Below are 18,716 nucleotides of genomic sequence, written 5' to 3'. Positions count from 1 at the left end.
CAGAAATGGAACGTGTTATCTGCAAACACAACATAACATCTACTGGCCTACATGAAGCAATTCTCAAAGAGTGAAGAAATCGTTGCAGAATTCTCCGAACTTTTCAGTTGAAGTGTTTTTATTTTAAATATGTGCCTTTAAAATTAAAACTTAATTTTTGAGTTTAAATTAAAGTTAAAACTACTATACAGTAAATAAACAGTATATTTTAATAATAATACAACTTTGTAAGATTTCCTAATCTTCATTACATTTAAAAAATGGGCGGATAAGTGTACATAACTTGTTCCATAATATAATATAAATTAATATAAATAAATATAAAGAAACCATCTACCCAACCATCTTATATTATATAACTAATTGTATCGATAGCCAGAAAAAAAAAAACAATTTGTCAAAAGAGAGAACGTACATTTAATAATAAATCTGTTAATAATAAATGTACGCTTTCTGTGATTGGAAATATAATGTCAAAATTAGGCGTTTTAGTTTGTATTGTTTTCATTTTATGATTCGGAAATAAATTTTTCAAAATTTTCGACAAATAAATTGCGTTCTTAAGTGATAATTGAATACGAAGAGATTGAAAATTACATAAAAACATTAAAATGTAAACAGAGGATTGATGGGAAAGGCAAAAATTCATTAATTTTTGCATTATATACAAGTATTTCTTTCATAGGAGGAAGCACGCTCCATTTCGAAACAACCCTCTTTAGTTGATTCATAAAAAAAGCGTTATACATTTTCAGCGATGACGGTATTTCCACATTTTTGGTAATTGTTTACATCACGAGCATATTACATGTGCAGTGGTAATAAAACGATAACATTTTTTATCGATGCCTGATTAACAGCCATACAAAATAAATTATTTTTCACTTTCAGAAAATTATAAAGTAATACTCAAATATTAAATAAAAATAAATATGTAAATATTCATGAAGTTATCAGTTTTAACTGACTCAAAAGGAAAAGCTTTGAGCCATACATTACGCAATACTATTATTTTGACAAATGCAACCCTGGAAATTACGAAACAACAGAGAATAAACAAAACTAAGTGGAAAGGATTTTTTTTGAACTTCTTATGCATGCAAATTCGCGAATATTGTTCAAAAGCGAAATCCTGAAAGGAATATGAAAAAGTTGAAAGTAGATCTGATAGGAATTTTTCAATCAGGTTCAATTTTTCTTGTAAGAAAAAACTGAATTTTTTTCTTATTAGCAAAGCATATCAAAAAACCTATTACCGTTAATTGAAAAATATAAATAAAAACAGTGCTGTGTGCGAAATAGTATTTCATTGTTTCCTCGTTATAAATTTAGCAGTTTAGCAGCAAACTACAGAAATGAATAATATGGTAAGTGTTTGGCAAATAATGGAATACAAATTGCTATACGCTATTTTTGCATAACTAATTTTTTTTAGGATCATGTAAAAAATTTTTATCCTGAAAATTATAAACTGGATCTGTCGGAAACAATGAAGGCAGCGCTATCAAAAGGGCCTGGTGGTGTGGGTCTTGGCGGTGGGGGCGGTGGATCAGGCAGCGCTGGTAGTAGTGGTGGTGGACATGGAATGGGTGCGGCAGTATCTCATAATGAAATACAGACTGGCGGAAGTACCGGTATTCCTGGTGTTGGATACGTAACCGAAAAATTATATATGCTATTGCAGCTCTACTTGCAAAACAAAGGATGGAACCCAAGTGCTGAATTATTGCAATGTTTTACGGATCTCAAAGATAATGCCATGTTACCTAGCGCTGCCTATTTGCAGTATGTAGATAATAATAATATATTTCTCCTATATGCGAGCATTTAAAAACTTTAATACTCAAATTTTTTCCTTAATTTAGAGTACTGGCTAATCGTTTAACTTTGGACGCTCAAGGGCGTTTAATATTGCGAGAAAATGGCAAAATTGTGCTTCCATTCGAACATTTCGCCAACGCTGTGATGCTAAAACACATGTCTGGTCCACATGGACTGCATTTAAGTGTTGAGGCTACTGTGCGTGCAGTGATTGAATCTTACACAATCGGTCGTGAAAATTTTGGCATGGAAAAGGAATTCATAATAGAGGTTGTTCAGTCTTGTCCTAGTCCAGCTTGCCGTTATTATAAAAATCATCTTGGTATGTCACCGTTGCCATTTATGGATCAACAATTCCCAGGCGTAAATCATGCCGATTTCCTACAACATTTGCCACACCTACCCCCACCACCGCCTCACCCCATGGTTCCTGGATCCACAAACAGCGGTGTCTCTTCTGCGGGGTCCTCATCCTCAGCTGGAGGCAATAGTAATATTAGTGGTTCATCTGGTGGTTCTGTTAGTGCTGGCGGAGAAGTCGACTTAACAAAAAGCGCCACAACATCACACTCAACTGGAAAGGTGCCGGTCCCCACTCAACTTCAAATGCTTACAAAGCAACAACAAAACAGTATACAATCACAATTGTCGCAGCTTAGTGCAGCTGCTGCAGCGGCAGCCCACCATCAGCAGCAACAACAAGCCGCTGCTGCTGCAGCTGCTGCTGCCGCCGCAAAACAACAACAACAGGCACAAGCGGCGGCTGTTGCTCAACAACAACAACAGCAGCAACTGACAGCGGCACTTTTACAGCAACAACAAAGTCGTGCATTGGCTCAGCAAAGCTTGGAAAAATTCAATAACTTGAGTGCTTTGGAGAAACAACGTGTGCTACAACAATTAGATCCAAAACATTTCGATCCAATGGCTGTGGCTGCAGCAGCTGCCAATTTACAAATGCAGGGCATTAGTGATTTTAGGGTAAGATAATATGAATATACAATTGTGGATCTATTATAATATATTCAACCTGTAGGTAGCCGCTATCGCTGCTGCAGCCGCACAGGCAGCTGGAGCGTCTCCTATGTTGCCATCATCTTCAACTGCTGCATGTAGTGCACCGATAAGCGGTAGTAGTACTCTTAACAGCAGTAATAGCAGTTTGACCGGAAGTGGTAATAACAGTAATAGTACTACTGGCATTGGAAATTGTGGCGGTAATTTAAGTGGAGCCTCCGTTTTGCCATCAACGGTTGGTAGCATGAACAACAGTGGAAGCAGCAATAGCAGCGCAAGTAGTGCGGGACACATTCCTGTTAATAACACAAGTAACAACAACATCATCGGTGTAAGTGGTAGTGTCAACAATTCTCACCATAGTCATCAATTGCCGCCTCCTTCACAATCGCCTAGTGCGCACTCCAGTCATTCTTCGTCATCATCTTCATCGCACTCCGCTGAACAAATTGTTCAGAAAAATGTAGAACTTTTGCGGTGAGTACGATATTTCAAAATTTGTGAAAGAAATACATCACAAGCATAACCAAAACCGTTATTTACTTTAAGTAATGAGTATTGTTATTCTAGTAGCATAAAATTTTAATTTCAATATAGTTTTGTGGAAACCTGTAAAATCGTCAGCCGTAAGGTGGAAACGGTATATTACTTTTTCGCTTGCGCACATCTGATATATTGTTATTTCATCTGGAAACCTTATTTCTATTTAAAATCAATAGTTTTTGAATACTTTCAGACCTAAAATCGATAAATTGTTACATTCTACATAAAACAACAATTATTTCATTCAAAAATTATTTACAGATCTAATTTGGAATCTATTGAATCGAATAAAGACTTGCTGGCATTGCATAATGGCGCGTGGACTGTACCGGATAATAATCGCGAACCTTTACCAGTGGGCCAAGATAAAATAGTGCGCATTTTCACTGAGCTAATGAGAAATATGGCGCGCATGAAAACCTATATACGTCCGTCTATGTGTAAACCATATGGCAAACAGAGCGAGAGCTTACAGAAAAGTAAAAATTTAATTTTCATTTCAAATATTTAAACATACATATGCCCAAAATATATATTTTAACTTTCTAGCACTTTTGGATACAATACAGATTGTACAAACCTTGCGTAATTGCTTGCCAGCACCCCACATCCCGGTGTCCTCGTGGAAAAGTGAAAGTGAAGGTAACACTGGTTTAATTACTGCGAATAATGGTTCGGGAGGTAGTACGAGTAACAGCATAATGGGTGGAGTAGGCGCTGGTTTAATGGTGACTAATAGAGTGGAAAATTTGACCAACTGAATGTAAGCAAAATATTCCCTTTTTTCATTATATTTATATTTTTTAGTTTTGTTAATTTTAATTTAAACTGTTTTGTGTTTTGCTCTACATCGTTCACAAAAAAAATGGTTCCATAAACTGGATTAACAAAAAACAAGCAATTGCACATTTTTATGTACAGATTTCTCTCCCAATCTTCGAAAAGAGTTACTCCTAGAAGTTCTGTGTTTTTTTTTTTCTCTGCGCTGGAAAATATTATTTTACAAATTTGTAAATCATGAAACTTGTTCCTTTCTTCACCCAACAATATCTCATCGAGTTATACACAAGTTCGTTTTTAAATTGTTTTAACAATACTAATTAAAACTCGCAAGCCAAGAACAAGACTGAAACATTAAGAGACTTGGTACTAATAGAAAATGGAATATGGTTGGTGTAAAGAATGTTTTATTAGTATTAACCCTGTTTGATATCATATCTCAACTCAAGCTTGATAGAAGCGTTTAAAAGTTTTAAATTAGAGGGCATTTAAAAATCGTTCTACTTAAAAAGTACGATATCAATTCACAGTAGTTTTAGCAAAAAAAAAAAAAGATTAAATAAATAAAAATAATACCTAAAAGTGTATGCATATTTAGATGTTAGATTAAGTGCACAATTGATTTAGCTAAAGCTGTCTTTATTTGCATAAGATAAAACTTAATTCTATAAAAATGAAAATTATGCACTCTTTTGAAGATATCTGGTTTAGAACGGAATTCAATACTTATACATTTTGCTTTTAACAAAGAGTACTAATCACGTTTTAAATTTGAGAATCAAGTAATTAGATATTGGCAATGACTTTCTAAACTTAGCTATTGTGCCAATGAGCTGTAGTGTCAAACGCATATAATATTTTAAACAAAAAATGCGCCAGGGTTTTTAAAACCATAAAATAGGCACACGTGCAATTCCAATATAAATGTTGAGAAAAGTAGATTAAATCGAAATACATACATACATAATAATATATATAATTACATATAAACATATGTATATACGTATGTCGAGAGTATATGTTCAGCAATTCACTTCCACATAGTATAAACGGCTTGCAATAATTAATCAAAATGAAATTACGTAATGGCGCTAAGTAGTGCACAATGTTAATTAAACTTATTATGAAGAGTTGTGAAATAAACTTTTTCAGTTTTTTCATGCATTATATTTGTAAGTGCCATGTTTTAAATTCAAAACCGACTGAGCTTGTCTAAGTATTTATTATGTATGGGTGTTCTAAAAAAATATGTTAAGTGTCCCTGTTCCTTTTTATTGTTTTAATTAACGTAACATTTCACTAGCTTATTACATTCAAATGCCAGTACGGATCATGTTTTGTTTTCTTATAAATTCAGTGGTAAGTAAATAAGACAATTTTGGCGAAAACTGTGATACATGAAATTCTATATTTTATATTTTTTCTTATTACCAACATATATATACATGTTTTTACTCATAACATAAACAAATTTTGTTATACAATAACATTACTTTTAGAAATATCTTTTACAAAGTGCATTAAAAATGTTTATTTTATTAACTAACAAGTGTCACAAATTCATTAAAACCCTAACCATATCATTACAATAATTTTGTTGTCATTAATTATTATACATACATACATACATAGATGCGAAAATAAATATATTTTGCTTTACCTGTATTAATCTACAATAAAAGTGTTAAAAAAAAAATAATATATAAAGCAACAATATTAATACATAAAATATGCATATACGTATGTAGGTACTCATATATTCGTAAATAAATGCAGAACATGTGCACAATTTTATTTTTTAAATTTTATTTTAAATTAAAATCTAGCGTTAGATCGCCGCACATTTCTCAATGGGTACCTAAAACATGATGCAATTTATATACATATTTTAAATTTTATGACAGAATTATGTATGCTTAAAGCTTAATTTTATGACATTTCAAGAGGTTGTATTGTTAGTATTAATATAAGTTCAATAATTTTACACTTTTAAGAAAACTGATTTAGTACAGAAATTATTTCTGTTTTTGTAACGATCTTTATTCACAAAAACTCTGCTATATGTAAGAATATATAAAGAATTATAATTATTATACAATAAATTTACAATATACAAATATATGTTTATATGATCACACACAGTATTACAATATTTTGACTGTTATAAATAAGTTTGCATTTTTAGATTTTAGTTTTATGTGGCTCTTACATAACTCTGCTTATGTTCAAACACTTTCTACATATTTACAGTTATTACTTTATAAAAAGGTGTCACTATTATGCATTAAATAATGTTAAAATGTATTGTATCGCTTTCCAAATATTCAATAAAACAATTTATCGCTTAAACCATAATTTTGAGTACTTTATTTTGTGTTAAAACAAACAGAAAATGGGATTTCGTTAAATATAATCACTTTGATTACATTTAGTTGATATTTGAATTCATAAATTACATCTGGCACCAATCCTCAATTTAGTAGTTGAATAGTATTTAGTGGCATCCTTACAGACATGTCAAAGGATATTGATATTTACAAAGGGTGCCATAGCCTATAATATTGTGTTTGAAGAAATTTAATAACATTTATTTAGTATTTACTAATGCGTACTGACGTCGTTACAATGCAATATTGCTGCTTTGCCTGTCTTCAAGAACTTCCGCCAAACACGACCGTACAAAATAGCAAATCGTTACAAAACCTACAATGGAATAAAGATTTGGCTAAAACTTATCATAAGAAAACTGGTATTGTTATTAACTATATAAACGAGTATTCAAAGCAAGTTTGTCAAAATTGTTATAATAAATTAAGGGCTTTCGACAGTTTTTGTGAAACTGCATTAGATTGTTCGACTGCTTTGTCCGAGCTACTACTCGAGGAGGACTTTTCATTGAAGACATTGAAGAATTTACAACACTTCTGCAGTACCTGCTTATGTCAAATTAATGAAATTAACGATTCCTTACATTTAAATAATAAGAAAGTGAAACGGTGGTTGCATGAATACAACAAATTGAAAATGCGTACTGGGACAGAGCATTGGCCAAATAGTTTTTGTCAACAATGCTGCAATAAAATAGACGAATTTCTACAATTCCACTATACAGCTAAACAATCATTTAAACAATTAAACAAAACTTCGAATCAGCAACAAAGTAACGTTGGAAATACATCGAAAGGAGAATAACATTTACCTTTAATGCGACCAGCTAATAACAATCATTTGAGTAAACAGGGTACAGATAAACACATAGAAGTTGATTCTGTTGAAAAGAAGGTTTTGAAGCAGCCCAGCTCAGCAGAACAGTCCTTATGGAAACAATGTAATGAATCAACAGATGTTAAAGATTTAAGCATATCTGGTGGAAGTCATCAAATCCTCTCCAAAGCGCTGCCTGCAATTAGTATAACACCAAGGTCACTTCCAAAAACCAAAAATCAGAATTCAAAGTACTTTGAGGATCAGATTGAACAAACTAATAAATCAGATAAAAAACAAAATCACCTTTCATATCCGTCAAGCAAGGAGGGCTTCCAGTGTAACCATTGCCGAAAAATTTTCAAAACGAAAACCCGTTTAAAGAAGCATAAGCGTTGTTCGATAGTATGTTCGAGCAAATAAATACATTGAAACGCTATATTAATAGCATGCTTGAATTTTCGTTGACTTATTAAAACTAAGTTAAAAATATTAACACAAAATGTCTTTTATATTATACATATATATAAGCATATATCAAATATGGGAAGTATGTATGCATGCTAATAAAAAACTGTTACCATCTTTAAAGTGTTCTTTATCTTTATATTTAATAATTAAAGAAAACTTTACTTTTTATATACATATATAATATAATATTTGATTTAACTGGCAGATGTTATAGTTTGGAAGCAATAATGATTATTCTAGGTTTGTATATGATTATTAATCGATTATGTAGTACAATTTAATCGATGAAACAAATGCAACTATATCTCGATGAAATGTGAAACGCGCGCAAGCCGTTGAATAATTTAGTGTTATATTTACAAATAGCAAGGAATTGGACCCAAAAATCATTTTTGTTCTAACATATGAATAGGTTTTAAATTTTGAAATTAATTTAATAATAAATAAGTGCAAGTGCAAAAATGGCTCTGTGGGTTGATAAACATCGTCCGCGTGAATTATCCAAATTAGATTATCATAAAGTAAGTTGTGCATATTATAATTTCAACCTCTTATTCACTGTGGTTTTCATAATATTCATCTCACAGGAGCAGGCTGAAAATTTGCGAAATCTTTGTCAACAAGGAGATTTTCCACATCTAATGTTTTATGGTCCCTCCGGTGCTGGTAAGAAGACACGAATTATGTGTTTGCTGCGCGAATTATATGGTGCCGGCGTTGAGAGACTGCGCAACGAAACAATGACTTTTACCACGCCATCCAATAGAAAAGTGGAGGTGATGACAGTTGGAAGTAATTATCATCTAGAGGTGAATCCATCTGATGCGGGTATTTATGATCGCGTTGTGGTTATCGACCTTATCAAGCAAGTGGCTCAAACACATCAAATCGATGTATCAGGGCAGCGTGAATTTAAAGTGATTGTACTCTCCGAAGTAGATGAACTGACCAAAGATGCTCAACATGCGCTTCGTCGTACAATGGAAAAATATGTTGCTACGTGTCGAATAATACTGTCGGTAAACTCTACTTCCCGTGTTATACCAGCAATAAGATCACGTTGCTTGGGTATACGTGTAGCAGCGCCCAGCGAAGAAGAAATAACATCGGTACTTCAACTGACTTGTAAACGTGAAGGTTTGACATTGCCGGCCGAGTTGGCAGCACGTATTGTGGATAAAAGTGAACATAATTTGCGTCGTGCATTGTTGATGTTGGAAGCATGTAAGGTACAGCAGTATCCATTTACTGGACAACAGGACATTGTTGAATTAGACTGGCAAGTGTACTTACGTGAAACAGCTAACCAAATTGTGACAGAACAAACCCCCGCAAAATTAGAGAAAATTCGCGATCGTTTGTATGAGTTGCTTGCACAAGGTGTGCCGCCTGATATGATTTTCCGTGGACTAGTAGAGCAACTTGTGAGGAATTGCGATATGTCAATTAAGGCGAAGACATTGGAGTATGCGACCCTATACGAGCACCGAATGCAAAACGGTTCAAAACATATTTTTCATTTGGAGGCGTTTGTTGCTCAATTTATGAACATTTATAAGAAATTCATTTCCGAGTCAATGATGATGGATGATTTTTAATTTTGTGAAAATTTGAAAAATTTATTTGTTTAACGTATTGTTCTAGATAATAAAAAAAAAATTGGAATCTTTACAAAAGCTAATCATAAATAGATAATTTAAGCCGCAGCTTGCTGCCGCGAACGTTTTGAATATTCTTCCTGAAATGCCATTTGGATTTTGTCCTCTGCTGTGCGTTGTGCTGTATCAATGTAGTTCTGGACAACGTCTTCCAATTCAGTGAGTACCTACAAATTTGATTTGTAGTAATATTAGCATTAAATACATAAACGTTTTGTCTGTGCACCTGTTTATACTCTATGTCTGAATCGGCGTTTAGTCTCAACCCATGCAATAAAAGATCAAGGGTGTTGACAGGTAAGCACATTTCTGGATTTGTAACCGCGATAGCATGCTTAAAACTGAAATACTCACTGCCGGCTCCTAACATTGCGTTAATCATTTCCTGTGCTAGTTCCGCAGCTTCAAGCAAGCGATTGTGTTTTACAAATAAATACAATAGTTCTCTGCAATTTGCCAGCTAAAAAACGGAATTTGTGAGCATGTTACTATTATAAAATACAATTTTCAAAACAATACGTACTTTGTAGTCATTGTACAGCCATTGTGGTACGAAAGCGTTCAAGCTTAACAGCTTATTAACCACAGATTTGCGTATACGTGTCGAATTTTCCAGTTCATTGTCATAAACTAATTTTTGTAGCAGTGACCAGGCCATGTCGGCGGGCTTGTTGCGGTGTGGCAAATCTAAATAACAGAAACATACATTGCTTCATAAAATTTAATAGTATAGTATAAAAAATGGCATCGATTTACCAGCCAAGTCATTTTCTTGCAACCACGCCCATGTTTCATTGGCGCCTTCATCGTCAATACGAACGCACGCAGAAGTTAAACTGTCGAATATGGGAAGTGGTGATATCTCAAACCCGTTTACCAGTTTCAATGCATCGGTATATAGACCACAGCCAGATAAGATAATCGCCAACTCTTGTGGTCCTGCATTGATGAAGGTCTGTACGTCTTTGCGGTGATCAGCAAGCCGCACCAATGCTTCCGTCTGAAGTAGTTCACGTTTTATATCTTTTATTTCTAATACCACCACTTGCTCACGACCGCACTCTTCATCCGATTTATTGTCCATTGGATCGGCATCGTTAACTGCACTCGGTGGAGGTGTGTCATCCAAGCCAATTACAGGTTTTGCTATCCAACGATACCGACGATCAATAAGATGCAACGAATTGATGCAAACTAAAAGTGCTGAACATCGCTTTTCCATGGATTCTACCGTATCGCTTTCCAACTGAAAACGCATTGCCTGTTCATACATAATGGCAGAAGCTGTAAACAAAAAAGAAATGTTCAAAGTACTGGAACGTAAATTATTCGTAAATTGTTTGCACACCTTTTCTCATATTTCCATTGTTTACATGAAAGGCATACAGAAAGTCATAGACCTCATTTTGATCAATTACTAGTGATCGTGCACGTGATTCGACAATATTTTCAAATTCTTCATGCAATCCAACATATGGGAAGTGCATTAAAAGATCAAGTCTCTTGCGATTAAATAACGTCACGACCAGCTGTCGTAAACAATCCTTGCGTCGCGATAGCTCCGCATTATAGATGAGCGAGTGGTAAGCCTCCTCATAGTGTTCTAAGCGTAAGTGATTATTGAACACAATCGACTGAAACATCGGCAACTGAGGATCGGATTTGTCCAGCAATCCAATTGCTACTTGCGCCATAGAAATAATGTGATCCAATGCGTTATGCTGCTCAAGCAGTTGTATCACTTTCAAATAGTACTGCGTAATGACCTGGTTATTTATTATATTATCTAAATTATCACCACCACCATCTTCACTCATTGTAGTGAGATTCTCGCAATGTTTAGCTAGAGCGGTGCCCTTAAGAATTTTGTCAATCAAGAACTGCTCTCGCAGGACACCTTTAGCGGATTGCAGGAAAAGGTCGTAGGCCTTATATGTTTCTCCACAGTCCAGCAGAGACACGGCAAGTATAAATTGTCCTAGAGGTAAAAAAAAAAACATTGTAATAAATGATAATTATGTGTGAACTAATTAACATACGTGAGCAAATATTCCATTCACACCAATTGCTGAGCAATCGTACATAATCCTGGATGGCAATGTGCTGACAAGTTCCAAATAACCATTCACCAAATACAAAATTGAACGAAACCGGCCAACTGTAAAGGAGAAAATAATAAACAAATGTACACATGTTGAAAATGGTTAGAAAATTCCAGCATACATTAACTGGCTCACAATTGTAGTTAGCGGCAGCAATGTATTGGACCAAGTAGGAACGTTCTCGCTGTCCTTGAAATTCTCTGCGTACAGTGCACCAGCTGTATACAAACCCTTAGCATTGAGGAAGACACGGAGCAAGGGAGATACATGGTATTTACCACCATTTGTATATATCCGACCGGAGCCATTTGCCAGTTGCAGCAGATTTAAGCGCTGAATAGAGCTCTCTCTGTAAAAACAATAATTTCTGAGTAATAGTAATAAATCACACAAATATATACCTACAATGAAGCAGCTGCGCTGATATTCACAGGCGTCTGTGATATCCAACCCATTACGAAGTACGATTGTAAGAAAATGGTTATGTCGGGTATAAAATGGGACCTTACGGTTTCCAACAAATCAACGCTAAGCGAATAAGTGTCGATTAGGATTTGCTGCAGTATGAGTAGGTTGCGACAAATTGAAAATCTAGAAATAATAGCAAAAAATATATTTAACTGTACAAACACCACATTGATTCACCTACTTGACTGCAGTTACTTGGCGTACTGTTTCCGATAACACTGACAAACCCAAATGGCTACCAAAAAGCACTCCCACTGAATTAACAAACTGCGACGATTGCGTTAAACCTTTAAGAAAATATTGATTAAATAAAAATTTCACAAAAAATTGTAATTCTTACCGATGTTGGTTTGCATTCCGGCTGGATTACCATTATCCATTCGTAGACTATCAAGTAGCAGCATCATTGCCATTCGCATGTCATTAATGGACTGTAATTTTTGTCTAATCCATACTAGGAAACTGCCTGGTAGTATTTCACTATCAGGATCTCCTGCTAAAATTTCATCGCTCAATTTGGCAATGAATACATTTGGCATTTCTAAACGGTAAAGACGTTTATCCACGTCCAATTTGACTTCGTCTGGCAACCAGCGTTCCAGCTGAGCTACAATGGACAGCAAAGTAACGAGGTCTTCACCCACTCCTTCATTGTCTGCAAAGTAGGTTGATACAATTGTGCTTGTGTCGAGATCTTCACCCGCAAGCATAAGATGCTCTAATGTATCGCAAGGACGCAATAGTGAAAAGTTGTTCTTTTTCACCAAACATACTCCATCGATGGATTCGAGCACAAAGAGACCGCAGGGTTGACAGGATTTCAGGTGATACTGTTCGCAACATGAATAGAAACGTTCCCATTGACGCGTCGCTATTTCCAAGTAATCCTCATCAGTGACGTCGAACTCTTTCACTTCATTTTGTATTTCATCTTCGACAGCTTGACAAACTTGATCTTTTAGTACCGGCAGTGTGCAATGTTTTGACTCGAAACGCAGATTCGTACGTCGAAACATCTACAAGAAAATACAATTACTTAATTATTAAGTTATGCTACATAATTTGCAAAAAACAAAAAAGAAAAACAAACAACGCTCACAAATAAAGCTTTAGCAATGACTTCTCTTTCGAAAGTGCCAAGTTGGAAAATATAATTGCAATATGCTTCACGCGGGTCCATGCTATGATCATTTCCTATGAGATATCGATCTGGTGGGGGTTCCATTGCTACAGACGACCAACTCATACCGAGGCCACGCATTAGCGGGTAATTTGAGATACTAAATTCACCTTCTGCATTCGTCCATAGTGCCCAAATTCTGCTTTCTGCTACCGCAAAATCGGCTAAATCTAATAGGGGTGCAGGAATATTTTTACGATAGCTTAAGCTTAACCCCGATGACGACCCAGCATCTTCGTGAATATCTATGCATACAAATTCCGATCGATTAGCATGAGATAAAAATGCACACACTGAGGTGTCGTTTATTTTACGTAGAACATTGCTTTGAGCTGAAAAAATTAAAATTGTGAAGTGAAATTAAAATTTTTTAATTTTTGATTTGATTTCATTGTTAAACTTACGCCCTTGTGTTCGCTGTTTATTGTTTTCGCGTATGCAATCAAAGGAGCAGATACATTGAAAATTATTCGCTGACCACACGCGCAACTGATCGTCACGGTACAAAGCTAATAAATATATCTGTCCATTGAAATAATTGAACACGACTGAGTTAGCATGGTTAGCGTCCGAAACGTCACTTTTACCTCTGTAAACAAATGCAATAAAAACTAATAGTTTTATTATTTCTCAAATTATTATTTTCTAACAACTTACGTGAAGGCGTTTTTCAAATTTGAGAACAGACGAGGCATTATGTTATTTTCTTTCAAGGCTTGAGACGTCGTCGAACCATTTTCGCAATTCATTATGTATAACATAAGCTCAGATTGACACGCTAAAGCAAAGTATGCCTCTTCTCCACTGGGCGACAAAAAGCTGGTCGCAGCGTGAGGTACTGCACTTGATGCGGCATTTTGTGTATCAATAACATAGAAGCTGCTCGGATCACGCACAGAAGAGTTATTAGCTTCGTGAAATATTGAAAATGTTTGGGAATCTTTGAAATCTATTGGCACACCACCGGTGGCCGACTGAAAATTGTTCGATCCGCTTTTTAAACTGACATTGCTGGCTCCACCATCCGCCAAAGTATCTGGATGTGGGAATTTTATATGATGTAAACTACAAACTGTTGTCACTAAAATAGTGACAAACTGATCTTGCTCGCTTATTGCAACATTTAAAACAGGAGTGTCGGAAAATTTGTACCTAACATTGTTTTTATACAAAGTCAAATCCAAACAAACCTCCGATAGTTCAAGAACATCTTGGTATGTGTGCCTATGGTGAGATATGTATAATTATATGTAATGGTAACATTACAATTATTTATGTTACGGTAGTACCAATAAATGAAACGATTCCTATTGTGATTTAGTTGCACATTTTGGTAGCAATATCCGCCTGCCTTTTCCACAACTTTTATATCTTGTAGAGTGCTCTGTGTCGCGCCTAGTGATATATGTAAAAGGGCGTACAAAAAAGTGCATGTTGGATATTTAACAAGTTCTCTTACCAGTATTCAATTGAATCTCAGTCCAATCTTCTTGACACGAAGTGTCTAGTAAAACTTCTCGATAAAATAAACTGGGACCATCCATTCTTTTATCAGTAGTTGGAAATTTTAACAAATAAACACAAATTTATTTACTTCAATTACTTACTGAATGAACCGCGGTATGATTTGTATTTCTAATACCAATATAACCTCACACAATATAGCATCGATAATGCAGTTCCGTAACAAGCAGAGAACGTAGAAGAAAGCGACTTACAACAGCTGGTTTTTAACGATTTTAAATTATTAATTTAACCGTAAAAATAAAAAGCACTAATAAGCGAAACCGTAATTTGAGAATAAAAACTGCCATGAATCTTTAAAACTTCCTTGTATACTTGATTGCAATTCAAATTCGCTTGATATTTGGTTATAAATTTAATTGGTCATTAATTTTGAAGACTGGTAACAACACCTCAAAAGCAGAGAACGTATATCAAAATAAACGTTCTCTGCCAAAAGTGGCGGGTAATTACAGATTTTGTTATGGTATTTCTTTTTGTTTGCCTTTGTCACAGGGAACGTATAAACACAATTGACAGTTCACCGATAATCGCCGCACTTATGTACGCGCCTTTAGAGTGTGATAGCATTTTCTTACTATTACATTTTTCTTCAGTTTTTGTTTCATCATTCATAAGTTTTATATTTTTGCCTAATAATTACTTAGTTAGCGTTTGGGTAGTATTTCGGAGCGTTTCATGCAACAATCAAAAGTCATGCACTTTTGCCGTATATGCCGTACGGAAAAGAATCTTAAATACACAATCAAAGAACTCCGGAAATTTAGTCAAAAGCGATGTGACGATAGTGTAAGCCCTAAAGCCGTCTTAGGCTGGTGTGTGAAAATCTCTGATCTATTATTTATTGTTTCAGTTACTTTATACTACGCCTACATTAGGCAATATTTGTCACGACTGTGAAGAGCGGTTGCACAATTTTCATAGCTTGAATGAGAATGAAGATAATGAGGAACGGATAATCGTCGATGACGACGAATTATTGTACAATTTATTTTTCGAAAAAGTGGAACAGCACCGCCTAATGAAACGCTTAATGGTAGTTGGAGCAGGCGGTGGTGGAGGTGAATGGAATACTACAAGCTTACGGCAACAAACTTTAGTGGCAGCTACGGCTGGTGTAGCTGTTAACATTGGAGACGAAGTTATTGAAGTGCTGACGTCACGCGAAAACACTCCTTCACCAGCGTTACCAATATCCTCGTCACCAAGATGCGTTGTGCAGTCAGCTGTAAAAATACGCACCAGCGTTTCCCCGAAAATGGAAATTACTGCCACCACAACCAGAAATGAAAAGACCAATCTAACAATTACTGCCACAGAAGATACTACCTCAACTAAAATCACTGCCACAACAAAAAGTATAGCTTCAAACGTAACCGATAATTGCAGTTCATATAAGATTTTAGCCGTAATAGATTTGGACGCTGAAGAAGATGTACAAGCAGACAAAGTTCCAACACTGCTGACACCTCAAAACACACCAGACACAGATGAAGAGGAAATTATTTTTCGGAAGGTTGAACCTGATAATGACAAAAATAAACACAAGGATGAGAGAAGAAAACAGAAATCTCGAAAAGGAAAATACCAACATGGCCAGATGAATTTAATTGCCAGCCTAAGTTTGGTCTCAAGTGACAGCGATTCAGATATTCAAGTTACTGACCCAGAGTGTAGTCCAATCAAACAAAAAGACACGACAACTACCAAGGACAATGAGTGTGTAAACCCTACTCAGCTTTCTCCGCCCTTGGGAAGTATAAATAATATTAAAATATCTCCTCCAGTTTTAGTGGAGAATGTTCAACCAGACGGGTTGGAAGCTGTTATTAAATGTCCGGTTTGTAAAGCAGATTTCGGCGACAGTCAGCGTCTAATACACCACTTGCGTCGAAAGCATCGTTCTTACAATGGTAACGTTTTGTCGGAGCGTCCTCGTTGCGCACAGGATTCCGCTATGACTATTAGATTGCGATACATGCAGCGTTACATATATTATGAATGCCAGCTCTGTGGCTGCATTGATGCCGTTTTTAAGATACATAAGGAGCATGTTATGCAAAAGCATGCCGAAGAGTCGAAATCTTTAAAAGATCCAATGATGCAGACTCTTAAATGCCCAGTATGTAAAGAAAAATGCGGTTCACAACATACAGAACTTTTGCGGCACATGTTAAATTCTCACAAAGCTACAGAATGTAGAGAACACTTTCGGCAAATTACCCAATTGCGGAATTTATTTACAAATTGTGGTGCAAAGAAGGAAAAGGAACTAAAACGTACGGCGCGCATATATCAAATCACCTCACGCAAACAATATTTTTTCGAATGCATTCAATGCCTCAAAATTGTCACTGGTTATTTTAATTATGTAAAACATCAGAACACACATTCTAAATTGGTTATCTCAAAAAGTACAGAAACTCTTGTTTCAGAGACAGATTTAATAACGACAATTTCGTCTTCATCAGAACCTGAACTGAAACGAATAAAACATAGTTGCAGCGAAACGAAATCTAAATTTGAAAAGCCAAAACCTATTCTAACTACAAAAGAACTCAATACCAAACGGAAAATGTCAGTTCCTCAACAGACTGTTGCCCAAAAAAATGATCAACCACAGGCACGGCGAGAGCGAAAATTGACAAAAAAAGCCGTACAAGCAGCATTGGTTAAAGTTAAAGTGAAGCCACCGCTGAAACAGTTGCCGACACAACGATTCAAATGCAATTTCTGTGTAGAACTATTTAAGGGATTTCATCGCTTAAACCTGCATTTATTACGTGCTCATGCTTTTTATGACGGCAATTTGCGATGTGGAATCTGCATGTTGCGCTTTGTGAACATCACAGAGTTTGAAGAACACGATCGACAACGACACAAATGCAAACAAAAGCGCAAAAGAGTGGCGACTTGTCTAACCGAGAACAGCGAATTGACGCTTAAGGAGTGTGAGCCTAAAAGGCAGCGCTTAAATATCGAATGTACTAAGATTAATTTCGAAAAATCCATAAATTTATTCAAGCCAGAAAATTTGGATATCGGGAGAACCGAAGCTGCCAGTCCGACATGGTTACAGGAATTGCTTGCATCAGCGGCGAAGAAGCAAACTCAAATATCCAACACTGCCAACAATAGTAAAAACCATGAGATAGCAATACCATGTTTTACTAATCAATCAGTTAAAATTGAAAAACGTGATAGAGACAAGAAAAATGGTTTTAAGGGATTTCCGATGGCTACTACGTCTCACCAGTGCCTTTATTGTAGCCATCTTTTCAGCAGTGTTTCTGAGTTACAATCACACGAAATGAGGCATGTGCAACAACAAGAAGTTAAACATTTTAAACGCAGTACAATTAATAATTTAGCCATTGAATTATAAGCTAGAAGCAGAATATCGTTATATCTTGAATTTATTTCACTTAAAATATTTTGGAAAACAGCAATTGTATGTAAAGTGCATTTACACTTTTTCTTTGATAATTATACTATATATTTGTCTTTGATTTTAATACTATAAATAGCATACATACATACACACGATTTACTTTTGGTGTAGTGTTACGAAAATGTGTATCTAAAATGCACTAGCTTAATTTGCATTAAAACTCATATCCATTTTTTTTTTTATAACGTACGTAACTGTTTGTTTTGCCCTACCACCTTAATGCTGAAAGGAATCAAATGTTGACATTTCGTAGGATACAATTGTATATACACTTGAGAAATGTGCGTATTTCGAACTACAAATGTAAAGCAATGTTGAAAATGTATAGAAGAAATATTTCAGTTTAATTTAAACGATTTTAGTTTCATATAAATAATATACATATTTATGTATTTACACTTTTTAGTACGTACTATAAATTCTGACTGTGTATAAAAGCTGATTTCTCATTAGTTGTTTCAATCATTTTTTTTTTAGAAATTAAATTCCAAACATTT

At 35.2% G+C, this 18,716-nt stretch overlaps 4 protein-coding genes and 1 long non-coding RNA gene across 7 annotated transcripts; 3 read left to right on the top strand and 2 right to left on the bottom strand.

Annotated features, from left to right (window-relative positions):
* Positions 1-1,355: 1,355 nt before the first annotated feature.
* Positions 1,356-5,725, top strand: LOC108975782 (protein lingerer). 2 transcript variants are annotated; one of them, XM_018944502.1, is made up of 7 exons: positions 1,356-1,367; positions 1,436-1,785; positions 1,866-2,802; positions 2,858-3,315; positions 3,643-3,860; positions 3,931-4,144; positions 5,465-5,725. In XM_018944502.1, exons 1-6 carry the CDS (start codon positions 1,356-1,358, stop codon positions 4,140-4,142), a joined length of 2,187 nt encoding a protein of 728 aa, XP_018800047.1. In that variant the 3' UTR covers positions 4,143-4,144; positions 5,465-5,725. The 2 variants fall into 2 exon arrangements, with proteins under 2 accessions (XP_018800047.1, XP_018800046.1); XM_018944501.1 differs by having other exon boundaries at positions 4,280-5,725.
* Positions 5,726-6,505: 780 nt separating this feature from the next.
* Positions 6,506-7,902, bottom strand: LOC108975806. Its single transcript, XR_001993894.1, has 2 exons — positions 7,361-7,902; positions 6,506-6,714 (listed from the first exon to the last, which is right to left on the bottom strand). It is a non-coding gene; the product is annotated as an uncharacterized LOC108975806 (long non-coding RNA).
* A 255-nt stretch (positions 7,903-8,157) lies between these two features.
* LOC108975865 (replication factor C subunit 3) lies at positions 8,158-9,500 on the top strand. The gene is made up of 2 exons (XM_018944653.1): positions 8,158-8,357; positions 8,424-9,500. Exons 1-2 carry the CDS (start codon positions 8,298-8,300, stop codon positions 9,432-9,434), a joined length of 1,071 nt encoding a protein of 356 aa, XP_018800198.1. The 5' UTR covers positions 8,158-8,297; the 3' UTR covers positions 9,435-9,500.
* Positions 9,428-15,140, bottom strand: LOC108975862 (nuclear pore complex protein Nup160 homolog). 2 transcript variants are annotated; one of them, XM_018944648.1, is made up of 15 exons: positions 14,704-15,137; positions 14,534-14,639; positions 13,902-14,468; positions 13,649-13,833; positions 13,164-13,576; positions 12,405-13,080; positions 12,246-12,351; positions 12,002-12,187; positions 11,718-11,945; positions 11,534-11,652; positions 10,843-11,472; positions 10,251-10,778; positions 10,018-10,181; positions 9,721-9,954; positions 9,428-9,661 (listed from the first exon to the last, which is right to left on the bottom strand). In XM_018944648.1, exons 1-15 carry the CDS (start codon positions 14,786-14,788, stop codon positions 9,533-9,535), a joined length of 4,356 nt encoding a protein of 1,451 aa, XP_018800193.1. In that variant the 5' UTR covers positions 14,789-15,137; the 3' UTR covers positions 9,428-9,532. The 2 variants fall into 2 exon arrangements, with proteins under 2 accessions (XP_018800193.1, XP_018800195.1); XM_018944650.1 differs by having other exon boundaries at positions 9,569-9,661; positions 9,849-9,954; positions 14,704-15,140.
* A 98-nt stretch (positions 15,141-15,238) lies between these two features.
* LOC108975863 lies at positions 15,239-18,410 on the top strand. Its single transcript, XM_018944651.1, has 2 exons — positions 15,239-15,557; positions 15,622-18,410. Exons 1-2 carry the CDS (start codon positions 15,447-15,449, stop codon positions 18,151-18,153), a joined length of 2,643 nt encoding a protein of 880 aa, XP_018800196.1. The 5' UTR covers positions 15,239-15,446; the 3' UTR covers positions 18,154-18,410.
* The last annotated feature ends 306 nt before the right edge of the window (positions 18,411-18,716 follow it).

Source organism: Bactrocera latifrons, unplaced genomic scaffold (genome assembly GCF_001853355.1).
Source record: "Bactrocera latifrons isolate USDA-ARS-PBARC rearing strain unplaced genomic scaffold, ASM185335v1 scaffold_7, whole genome shotgun sequence".
NCBI lineage: Eukaryota > Metazoa > Arthropoda > Insecta > Diptera > Tephritidae > Bactrocera > Bactrocera latifrons.
Note: the sequence above shows the minus strand (reverse complement) of the source record. Positions and strands in the feature narration are given on the sequence as shown.

Coding starts and splice junctions, on each gene's coding strand:
- LOC108975782 (XM_018944502.1), top strand. Junction 1,786..1,865: donor CCTAGCGCTGCCTATTTGCA/GTATGTAGATAA, acceptor TCCTTAATTTAG/AGTACTGGCTAATCGTTTAA. Junction 3,861..3,930: donor GAGCGAGAGCTTACAGAAAA/GTAAAAATTTAA, acceptor TTAACTTTCTAG/CACTTTTGGATACAATACAG.
- LOC108975865 (XM_018944653.1), top strand. CDS start 8,298: ATGGCTCTGTGGGTTGATAAACATCGTCCGCGTGAATTATCCAAATTA. Junction 8,358..8,423: donor CCAAATTAGATTATCATAAA/GTAAGTTGTGCA, acceptor TTCATCTCACAG/GAGCAGGCTGAAAATTTGCG.
- LOC108975862 (XM_018944648.1), bottom strand. CDS start 14,788: ATGGATGGTCCCAGTTTATTTTATCGAGAAGTTTTACTAGACACTTCG. Junction 13,577..13,648: donor TAAACAGCGAACACAAGGGC/GTAAGTTTAACA, acceptor TAATTTTTTCAG/CTCAAAGCAATGTTCTACGT. Junction 9,662..9,720: donor CAGACATAGAGTATAAACAG/GTGCACAGACAA, acceptor TCAAATTTGTAG/GTACTCACTGAATTGGAAGA.
- LOC108975863 (XM_018944651.1), top strand. CDS start 15,447: ATGCAACAATCAAAAGTCATGCACTTTTGCCGTATATGCCGTACGGAA. Junction 15,558..15,621: donor AAAAGCGATGTGACGATAGT/GTAAGCCCTAAA, acceptor TTATTGTTTCAG/TTACTTTATACTACGCCTAC.